This window comes from Lissotriton helveticus, chromosome 7, assembly GCF_964261635.1.
Source record: "Lissotriton helveticus chromosome 7, aLisHel1.1, whole genome shotgun sequence".
NCBI classification, from domain to species: domain Eukaryota; kingdom Metazoa; phylum Chordata; class Amphibia; order Caudata; family Salamandridae; genus Lissotriton; species Lissotriton helveticus.
The window spans coordinates 409,942,062-409,953,971 of record NC_136068.1 but is presented as its reverse complement, the minus strand read 5'-3'; the positions used below and the strand labels follow the sequence as shown (position 1 = coordinate 409,953,971).

Sequence of the window (11,910 nt, the reverse complement as noted above, 5' to 3'; positions counted from 1 at the left end):
AACCCATAGAAATCATTGTTAGAGCCCAGATTTACATATGTTTAGTGTCTGGTTAGCGTTATGTTTGTAATGTAACTCAACGCTAAACCTATTTGGGGATTGACAAACCAACGCTAATTGGTATTAGCTTTGGTTTGTATGGAAAAGTAACGCAAAGCAATGTGAAGCGCTGCTTTGCATTACTTTGCGTCAAGGGGGCATTGCATGGGTGGCGCATGGGCATTGCCATGTGACCACCTATGCTTTTTGATGCAAAACCCTATCAACTAACATTAGTAGACAGAGTTTAGCTCCAAAAATGAATGCAGCTGGGAAGCACTCATTAAAAGGCGAAATGTTTTCATTTCTACTTTCTATCCGACTTTGCATGCTTGCTGCAGTGTGCAGCAAGCATACAAAGTAGGAAAATATTTTAAATGTGTACCCTTCCTGTACAAAACCTATGCCAGACTCAGGCACGCAACCTAGCAATATGGCACTACGGTGTGTGCTCGGTGCATAGCAGCTGAAATCAGCATTGGCGCAAGGGACACGGGAGGAGAGTGCCATATCTCTGTGAATATGGTCCATTCCTGCACTCTCCATGTAAAGCAAAGCAGTGCAGTCTCTTTTGTTGCTACGCTCTGGTTCATGGCACCTTTCAGAATCTGGGTCTTGGTCTCTTAATGTTGGACCATGAAGAGATGTCTGCTGTCTAAGTTATTTGACCCTCTTCTCCAGCCGCGGCTACTGCAGGTAAGGGCAGTGAGGCCGTGGGGCTAGGTTGGGGGATTTCGAGAGATGACCACGAGGGAAAATTATTTATTTATTTAATTTTCCCTCATGGTTGTCTCTCAAAATCCCCCTAACCTGGCCCCACGGCCCCACCGCTCTTACCTGCAGTGGCTGTGTCTATTCTTCTCCCAATTTTTGTTCTGAATGCCCTTTGCTATACTCTATGCTAGCTGTAAAGCACTGAAACACCTGGTTCGTGCTAAATGACACTTCAAAATAAGTTGATATACATCCTTTTGAGGTGGACAGCACAGCCTTGTATGATACATGGATACTGCACACTTTTCAACATTTTATATCTTCGCCAGTCAGGGAGATTGGGTGTACCTTTCGTTGTAGGTTGGAAAATGCAATACGTAAAGAGACTATCTAAAGATGCAAGGCTTCTTGAATATGCGAGAAACGAAAAAGCAAAAATGCACATTAAGAGCTTTTAATAAAGTTGAGCAAACAATTTAAACATTTGGGGATGGATGAGGGAGGCAGAAGACTTTGGCTGGAAGATCAAGAATGTTGTAAGTGCACTCTTCACAGAAAGAGTAATAAAAGGAAGGAAATGTCCTTCAGGAGATGGGTTGGGGTGTAATGAGCAATAAACATACATAGTCATCAAATGTGTTAAACAGTCTGAACTGCTCTAACGGCCTTAATCAGATTTTGGTGGCAATTGAAACTCCTGCAACTTTTGGAAGAGAATGCTAAATCTGGAGGAGAATCTACTGAGTGGAATTATGTTCACAAAATCAGGCCTGCAATTTGTTTAAAAGCAAACAGCTAAAATCTCTAGACTGAACAAGAAAACAGTAGATTTTGCACAACAGTTGATAAAAATACCAGCCCCAGCCTTTCAAAATGTAAACCAAAGGGCTTTGAGACTTGGGTGAAGTAGCTTTGTGACAGTAAAAGGCAGACCACTGCAAAATGTAAAGGTGTTTGCCTCCCCTATGCTCTGAGGGCCTCTAAATGTGTGACCTTTATATGGCTTGAATATAATACCATATTTTAAGCAATCAGAATGTGTCATTGTGCAGATGCGCATTGAGAACAGAAACAAGTTTCTGGCCCTCGCTCTCCTGCTCATGGCTAAGTGCCTTGTATTCTCTGCCAGCTGCACACTTCTCCACATCAGTCTTCATGAGGCTTATCGTCTCCTGCAGGTGGTCCACCGCCTCCTTCACCTGAATTACCAATTGCTGGGTCTCCAGGCCATATTTTAGCGAGGGCTCAACTGGGGGCGCAACCTCTTCCTCCTCCTTTCCGTGGCCAGACTCTGTGGGTGAAAAGGAACAAGTAAGAAGAAATGAGGTATGGTGACTATGATGCCAATCCATCTTCCATTATGTCGTAATGTGAGAGGCTCATTAAAGCCCTGAAGCACAGGCACCGCTGAGCCCTGCAATAAGGACACTGGACACCATTTCCTTCCCCAACAGATGGACAAGGGGTGAGATGGTAAAAGAGGTAGTGATGAGTAAGGAAGCATGGTAGCAGGCAGTTTCCTGCAGAAGGAGATACCATGTATTAGAGAATGGATTTTAAACAAACAGAAGGTTGGAACAAAGAACCGGTCTTTGTATTCTCTTCTGACCCTTCCAAATCACAACACTTTCCTATATGCATTGTTTTTAACCCCTTCCCTGCGGGGCTAATTCCCCCACGGTGCGGGGTTGAGCACGGTGCTCATGACGAGACCAGGCCGTCATGAGTCACGGTGGAGCTGTACTCATGACGGCCTGGTCTCGTCACGACCCCGCCCACTCATTAATTCTCCCGCACAGGTGGGGAGTTAACTGCGCGTGGGCGGAGCGGCGGCGTTATGACGACACCAGGCCGCCATGAGCACAGCTCAACTGCGACTCATGACGGCCTGGTCTCATCATGAGCACACAAGGGGTTAATACTGAAGTTTTAACTGCATTAAATCGAACCTCCTTGTTGATTACAGCCACTCCTATACCTTTCTTCACTGTTTCTGCTAGAGATGTCTCCATAGAGCATCCAGAGTCAGAGCGACAGGGGCATATGTCGAACTGGCATCCTGGGCAGCATACACCCACCATCCTTTAATCCCCTATGCATTTAGGTTTCTTCTTGCACCATTGTCTCTAATCATGTCCTGCAACATTCCTGACTGTTCAGTGCTTTGCTTCCACAGATAGCCACCCTTAGTGCAAGCTCCTGGCAGGGCTGCACTAAATCTAAAAAGTTAGGGGCATATGTACAAGCCCCTATTGGCACCACAACGTCACTTTTATTGATGTTGTGGTGGCAAAAGGGGCTTAGCCTTATTTACAAGGCAGCGTTAAGCCACTTAGCGTGAATGAACTCTGCTATCGTTAGCGTGAAAGGGGTGGGCAGTGGGTGTTGCGGTGGGAGTTCAACTGCAACACCCATTGATTTTGACGCTGCCCCCAATGTACACGGGCAGCATACATAGCAGGTAGCACCAAAATTAAGACCTGGGAAAACCTGGTCTTAAGACTCCAAAATGAGGAGAAATGCATTATTTCTCCTCGTTTTTGCTTTTTCCATGTATGCTGCCTTGTGTAGCACACATTGTCCCCCTTCCTGTACATAAACAATCTTTAAAAAAACGGTCATGTTGTGGCTTTCATGGGTGCTGCATTAGGCAGCCCACATGAAAGTGACAAAATGGCATTTCAGGATTATTTATGTGCAGGAAGGGACGCCTTCCTACATATATAAACAATCCCCCCCTGTACGCAGACACCCTTGCACTATAGTGCACAGGTGCCTGCGTTGGTGCTACATTGCTATGTGTAGCGCTATCGCGGGGGAAACGCAAGGCTGCACCATATAATTGTAAATATGGTGCAGCCTTGTGTTTCAGAAGTGGCAGAGTGAGGCGTTAAGCCATGATGGCTAACGCCTCACTCCGCCACTTCCTTGTACATATCCCCTCAGTGAGGACTGCTAACCTAGAAAGTTGAGGTTACTTCTGTGTGCTGCAGCTAGCAACACTTCAGACTGCTTTAGCAACTGTGTCAACAGAGCGTTTGTATGAGAATCATTTATGATCCCTAAATGCTTTGAACTATTTTTGTATTCTTCTAGCACGTAACACATTGTTGGTTATATTCGAGTTTTAGAGAGTGCCACATGTTCCCACATCCCATCTGATCACATCAAGGTGTAGTGTATTCTTCGTTGCATGGATACTTACTTATTACATTATTTTCTTTTTAATGTCAACAAGTCTACTATTCTACCATTTTTTATTATTTAATTGCATTACACGTATTATTGATCTTTTCACAGGTTAGCAAAAAGAAATTAGCTTAGTGACACTAAGATGTTTCAACTAGCTAGCACAGTTGTGACGCTGACTTTGGGTGTGAAACTGCCTGAAGAAGACTTTGCAATCCATCTTGGGTCTCAATTGCTTAAAGAGAGGAAAATATCATAGTGACTGCGTGTACCTCTATGTGTGTGCATTAGACAGATCAACCAGGTTTTAAGGATAATTCAGAGGAAAATTAATTTCCCTTTTCTCGAGAGGCCTAAAGAAAAATGACAGCAACATCCCTCTGAATGTCTGAAACTGGATCTTTAACATGCTCTTCTCTGTAGGCCCAATGTGATTATACATGTAACTCCCTAAATAAATCTTTGATGTGGTACTCATGTCAACAATTAATTGTAGCCTCAGACCTGCAAAGGGCCAGATGTAGGTCGGCAAATACCGGTCGGTAACGGCCGATTTCGGCCGTTACCGACCAGTATTTGCAAATGGAGATGTAGGGGCCTTAAAATTTACAGAATCGGTATATTGACCGAATCGGTAAAGTTACCGATTCGGTAAAATACCGATTCTGTAAATTTACCGAATCGGTAAATCAATATGTAGGTGGCACTGAAAACAGTGCCACAGGCCCTTACCGATTCGTTATTTACCATGTAATACTATTGCATGGTAAATAACGAATACCTGTGTAAATGCACATCTGTGCATGTACACCTGTGCCATGTGGCACACATACATGCCCTAAGGGCATGTATGTTTGTCACATGGCACACAAGCCACAAACAGGGGTGCAACAGGGTGTCAAAGTGACACCCTGTCCCCCTTGGCAATTCGGTATTTTACCGATTCTGTAATTACCGAATCAGTATTTGCCATTGAATCCTATGGGCTTCAAGGCCCATAGGAATCAATGACAAATACCGATTCTGTAATTACAGAATTGGTAAATACCGAATCCTACCGATTCGGTATTTTTTACCGAAAAATTACCTACATTAGATTTACCGATTCATGAATACCGAATTGGTAAAATTTGGTATTTATGAATCGGTAAGTCTAATTTACCTACATCGGGCCCCTAGTACTTTCATATTTGTTGTCTACTTTGTAATCGGCCCTATACAGGTGTTACTAGCGCAACATGTGCTTCACGTTGTTCTCTTCCTCCTCATGCAGGTGTCAGCAAGTTTTGATTTGCTAGAAAGTAATACTTAATTTAGCCATATTTCAGTTAGCAGAATTAGGCCACACCAGGTTGCAGAAAAATGCATGTTAGCCTTCCCTGTACATGCATTTTCTATATTTAAGAAAAGCAATGAAAATATAGCCCCAGTCAAGGTCTCTTCGTTAAACAGATGTATAATACATGTTCTTTCCTCCAGTATGGAGAATGCTCAGGACTGTTACAATTTTCAAAGCTGCTTAGCTGAGCTCTGCTGGTTTTTGGACAAGCTATTGCAGTACTGTGTTTCATAAATGATGGTTTCATCTCTTTATTATATGTACAGTTTTAACCAAAAAGATGCAGTATGAAGTAAGGGTTTCTGAGGGTGCCTTGCAAACTAATAGACTGATTGGTTGTCATCAATGAAACATTTCGAATCTAAGCATTCTACTAAATGATATGCTACGAATGTGTGTGTCTTCTGTTCCTAAACATTATAAATAGTGTGCTGTTTGGAGATGGTCCAGAAGACCTCTGCGTTGAGATGAATGCTCCTTTAAACTTTTACTCAAAACATTCATTGGGCTTATGTGTTTTTGGGGGGACAGAACCTATGTCGATATGCTTGCTTGTTCACTTTATTTATTAACTACTTTAGTTTTGTAATGATAGCATTTTTTTTAAAATAAACCCATAAGGTGATTAACTTTAGAATCTTGTTGTGCAGGTTTTATTAAGAGCCCTGGACTGAGTCTATGAGAGACTAAGATAGTGGGATTTCGGCTTATTATTCCTTTAAATGCTTAATAGTTAATTACTTCAACAGTTTTGTCGGCCCGTACAGGGAATGGTATAATTAATCAATTCGGCTAATTAGTGGAACTGTTTGGTTGAGAAAGAGTTGGAGAATCCTGGAGTTTTTTTAGCATTGCCACAGCACATGTAGATGTTGCCCAGAAGTTTGTTTGGTGAGTATTAATAGGGTCTTACGCAGTAGGTTTTGGGACACATGTTGTTGTTTTGGGTATTGTGTCATTTGCAGTATGTGGTACATGGGCTGTTGATAATGGAGCATTATTGCCGCTCACAGTGGTGGTGTTTGGCTGACCTGGATGGGAGTTTCTAACGGAGGGACTGCGAGGACCAGCAGGCTATTTCACCCGCAGCTGCAGCCTCTTCCCTCTGCGCCCACGCCCCCTGCCTGGACTCGTGATAACTTTTCGCGCCCCCGCTTCGCGGGAGCCGCTCACAGTGGTGGAGTTTGGCTGACCTGGATTGGAGTTTCTAACGGAGGGACTGCAAGGACCAGCAGGCTATTTCACCCGCAGCTGTAGCCTCTTCCCTCTGCGCCCACGCCCCCTGCCTGGACTCGTGATAACATTTCGCGCCCCCCGCTTCGCGGGAGCCGCTCACAGTGGTGGTGTTTGGCTGACCTGGATTGGAGTTTCTAACGGAGGGACTGCGAGGAGCAGCAGGCTATTTCACCCGCAGCTGTAGCCTCTTCCCTCTGCGCCCACGCCCCCTGCCTGGACTCGTGATAACTTTTCGCGGCCCCCGCTTTGCGGGAGCCCCTCACAGTGGTGGTATTTGGCTGACCTGGATTGGAGTTTCTAACGGAGGGACTGCGAGGACCAGCAGGCTATTTCACCCGCAACTGTATCCTCTTCCCTCTTCGCCCACGCCCTCTGCCTGGACTCGTGATAACTTTTCGCGGCCCCCGCTTCACGGGAGCCGCTCACAGTGGTGGTGTTTGGCTGACCTGGATTGGAGTTTCTAACGGAGGGACTGCGAGGACCAGCAGGCTATTTCACCCGCAGCTGTAGCCTCTTCCCTCTGCGCCCACGCCCACTGCCTGGGAGGATAACTCTGTCGTCATCTACCCGCGATGCGGGACACGCGCGGGTGGGAGCCGGGCGAAGCCCGGGCCAAGTGCGGTCCCGTTCTAGCCCGTTACAGACCGTGTAGGACCGGACCGGGCCACCCCCTTGGTTTCCGACTGACTGAGTCAGTGCCAAACGAGTGCCTATTTACTATTGGGTGGAGGATTACCGTGGATCTAGGACAATGGCGAGCCTTGAAACTAGAAGCAAAGCCACAGCATCGAGTGCCATGGTGGCAGGTGCATTGGACAATTTCTTGCTTGGAGCAAATTCTATCGTGTCTAATGAATTAATTATTCTAGAAAGACGACTGTCGCAGGGAATTGAAAATGTTAGAAGATCCTCATTGGGTCTATTAGCTAATACTAAAACCCCTGAAAGGGCTGTGGATTCTCCTATTGCTTTATTAAACAGTATTGACCAGACAATAACATCTGTATTGCAAGAGCTCAGGACTAGCCCTGGAACGCATAGAGATTCTCTACCGGCTATCCCTGAGGCCATTATTGTGCCATCATTCGATAATAGTGTGTTATCTGACGGTAGGCATGATCTTAATACCCCACAGTCACAGGGAATTCGGGAAGGGGCTGTCCCAAAAGGAAAACGAGGGGCGCAGGCAAGGGGCGGAAAAAAAGCAAAGCTAGACAAATGTCCCCCTTATAATGAGCCCAAAAGTCTCACAGAAGCTAGGGAGTTCCCTCCAGCAAATAGTGGTATTATTAACCTACCTCCCCAAATTGTTCCTGTGGCGCAGCCCACCGCATTTAGATTTGGGGATGCAGCACAGGTCGGGGGCGATCAGTTTACTCTTGCCCTTGGTAGTATTCTGAAATCTTTGCTTGACCCCTTGGTTGATAGACTTGATCTCATCGATCTTAGGTTGCAAACAATAGAAACGGCCACTGGGGCTATGGTGGATCATTTGAAATCTTTGGAAATTACACAGAGGGAGCCCGACTCTAATGGGGGGGTGCATTTCCACCTAACTTCTCCCCCTCAGCATATATTCCTGTCCCAGTAATTCCCCCTATTTTAGCACAGAACACCGAGTCGGCTGTCCCGGCTAGCTCTACCAGGATGGGTAGAAAGACTAACGAGAATGTTGAGCGGATCAACGACGAGGGCAATAGAGTGAGGCTGAAAAAGGCAGTTAATTTACCCCCTGAGGCTGCTCCTCTTGTAGTGGTTCTAACCGGTGTTCCTGAGCTTAGTAATTCAGCAGTAGAATCATTTGCCTCTCTGAAGAATAAAGCGGCAAGCTGGCTGAATACCTATAGACCCCCCCCATATTTCAAGCGAAATCCTAATGGTTAGAAGGGTCTCTTGGGTGGGCCATACCAACAAAAATATCAAGGGTGATTGTATGCTGGTTAATTTTAGGAACCCCGGGATAGTCTCGCACATCTGCAACTGGCGGGCAGCAGAGCAGATACTGCAATACAGACTCTCCCACTGTCATTCTTTTACCCACCTGTTACTACTCAATCTGAACCAGGGTTCGAAGATGGTTGGACAAGGGTGGGATCTAGGGGATAGATCAGAGAGCTCAGGACCAATCTTTATGACACCTTTATGCCCACCTACTATCCTCATAACAACATGTATAGCTGCTTGGACCAGGTAGACTGACTACACTACAAATGCAGAGTTGGGGCCCGAGATGGAGGGACGGGTGCCATGAATCAGCATAGGACCCAGGAAGAGGGTAGTGTGAGGAATAACCACCCAGGGACAGTGATGGGTGCCTCACAGGAGCCTACCACCGACAGTCAGGTTATGGGGCAAGCTAATTTTCATAATGCAAATACTTTAGCCAGCGATATAGAATCCACTTCGCTAATCCAAAGACGTACAACTGACCCTACACCATTGAAAATTTTGTCCTGGAATGTGGCAGGTCTATGTAACAAAATGGCCTGCCCTGAGTGGGGCTCTTTTATAGATACGAACGACGTATGCCTCTTCCAGGAAACCTGGGCGAGGGAAGAACAATTCCGGCGTGGTTTCGCCTCATTTTCAGTCCCTGCAAGGTGGGGGGGGGGAGGGTAGACCGTCGGGGGGGGGGTAACAATCTGGGTGGGAACCCATTTGGGCTGTAGTGCCAGGGTTTTGGATACTACAACAGAGGACGTGCAATGTGTGGTGCTGGAGTGGCCGAATGCTTCTAGACTCGCGTTGGTCAATATCTACTCTAGACCTGTGAGTATTACATCTGAGTCTAGAACCATTGAAGAGCTCTCCTCCTTTCTAAATGCGATTCCCCAGGGCATTACATTTGTGGTAGGGGGAGATCTCAATTCTCATTTTGAGCAGCTTGTGGGCCTGTTGGATGGTGTAAATCAGGAGGAGGACGACCACTGGAAAATACCTCAAGTGGTGGGTCCACCGCCCAGGTCATGGGCGCCACTGGCTGTCCAAATCATGGCCCTGACTGTAAACCACTCAATTAGGGCCTGCAATGGCCGTGTAAAATCGGATATCCCCTCAAAGTGCACTTTTAATAAACCTGGGCAGGAGTCACGCTTGGACTATATATTTGTTGAGAGCTGTGCTTGGCATAAGGTCCTTGATTTTAGAGTGGTATCTAGGGGCGAAAGTGATCACAACACGTTGATCTTAGACTTCCTATCCCCTGGTATCCTCAAAGATAGCTGCAATGCAGAGAATGGCCTAGATGATAGGGTGCTTTTATCAAATAACAGGCGCAGGGTTAGATGGGACAAACTGGCTAGCCATCCAGAGCTAGTGGCGGAGCTATATGCTCGGGCAATTCTGGTATTGGAAGCTGTTGGCGCTTTAACTCTGCAGCACCCCTCTCCTGAACTATATTTAAAGCTAGGAGATCTTAACAAGGAACTAATTAATAGTCTAGCAGAGATCCTAAATCCCCCAGGGCCAAGAGGGAAAAGAGCGGGTAACAAACCCACCTGGTTCAATACTGCCTGCAGGAAGGCGAAAGTAGAGCTCCTCCAGGCCCTGAAACAAAAAAATAATAGGGCACTGATAAAAGAAAGGAGGACAGAATATAGGCAGTTAATCCATCATGCCAAGGTTGAGTGGGGCAACGAGAATTGGGCGAAATTAACATCTGCTCTGTTAACAAGGGATGCCCGGAGGTTCTGGCTAATTGTGAACCCTGGGTTGGCTGACCCAGCATTGGCAGTAGCACCTAATATTGCTGCGGATGTGTGGGAAGAACATTTTCACACTTTGTACCAGGGGGACAATCCTATCAATGATTTGGAACAAGGGGGATTAGTTCCTAGTTCTATTGTTGAAACGATCGAGCTTGAGTTTACCGAGGGAGAGGTTTGTGCTGCTATTCTCAAACTTCCACCCGGTAAAGCCCCAGGGTTGGATAAAGTACCTGGCGACCTACTAAAGCATGAACCTATGGTCTGGGCTCCATATTTAATGGTTATTTTCAATGCAATTCTAGGGGGTATGGCGGTCCCTAGTACTTGGCTGGGAGCTGAGATAGTCCCTATCTTCAAGAAGGGCTCACCTCTGCTCCCAGCCAACTACAGGCCAATCAGCCTCATTGATGTGCAGCAAAAGCTCTTCACAAGGTTGATTTTAGATCGCCTTTTAGAATGGACGGAGGAGTTTGCCATCTTAAGCCCTTATCAAGCAGAGTTTAGAAAGAATGTATCCACCACGGACCAGATTTTTTGATTAACCCTGCTTTTTTTGAAAATTGTTAAGATCGAGGGCGGTTCACTCTACACTGTTTTCGTGGACCTTCGTGCGGCCTTCGATCTAGTTCCGCGCCAGAAACGGTGGACTGTGCTTTTGGAATTGAGCATTCCTCCCCCTCTTCTGAACATGATAATCCGACTCCATACTGAGAATTTCGCAAAGGTCAGGTGTGGGAAAAATGGCTCCTTGTCAGCTAGATTCCCCGTTGGCAGGGGGGTAAGACAGTGGTGCGTTCTGGTGCCCACCCTGTTTTGCCTTTATGTCAACGGGGTAATCAAACACCTGAATGCTGTTCCCAACAGTGATGCTCCAAAACTTGCTGGGTGTCGGATCTCTGCGATCATGTTCGCAGATGATACCTTATTGCTTTCGAAGACCCCTATGGGCATCCAGCGAGTTTTGGACGGCTTTGTGTCTTTTTGCAGGGACCGGGGGTTGGAAATAAACACTCTGAAAACGAAATTCATGATTTTTAATCGCCCGGTAACAACACGCCCAAACCCGGTGATAGGTGGAGTCCAGCTAGAAAGGGTTCAGACCTTTGAGTATCTGGGGCTTACCCTAAACAAAAGTATGACTTGGGTGCACTATCAAATAAAATCGCAACTCAAGTTGTCTCAAATAGCGGGGGTATCCTTAAGCTCTTAAATAAATCTTCTGTTAAACCAATTGGCCCACCCCTGAAAATATACAAACTGCAGGCACGGGGGGCAGTAATTTATGGTGGCGAACTGTGGGGTCACAAGTGTAGTTCCGCGATTGCCGTCCGGAGAACAAATTTTTAAGGCAGCTGGTAGGTCTGCCCCCTAGTACACCCTTGATGCCGCTAAGGTTTGACCTGGGTCTCAGACCTATTGAGGAGGAATTGGGCCTCATACCGCTAACCTTTTGGCGGAGACTCTGGGTTACCCCAGAGCTTAAGAACTATAGGCAAGAGCTCTCGGATGTCCTAAGACTCCCGAAAGCGGGGAAACTTCCTTGGCTGAAGTATGTAAGAGAGGAATTTGAGAGAATACGTCTCTCGTGAATGTGGTCTGACCCGGAGCATGCTTGCATTAAAATCTCACGCAAGTATCTTGTCAATTTGTACCACGAAAGTAACTTAACTGCTCTTATATCGAATG

At 46.2% G+C, this 11,910-nt stretch overlaps 1 protein-coding gene across 1 annotated transcript in view; it reads right to left on the bottom strand.

The window, feature by feature from the left end:
* Positions 1–1,191: 1,191 nt before the first annotated feature.
* The window catches only part of LOC144768533 (uncharacterized), a 163,182-nt gene continuing 152,463 nt past the window's right edge, over positions 1,192–11,910 (bottom strand). Inside the window, exon 3 of the mRNA XM_078652286.1 lies at positions 1,192–2,044. Within this exon, the coding sequence (XP_078508412.1) occupies positions 1,785–2,044 (260 nt within the window). The 3' untranslated portion in view covers positions 1,192–1,784. The remainder of the gene's footprint in view (positions 2,045–11,910) is intronic.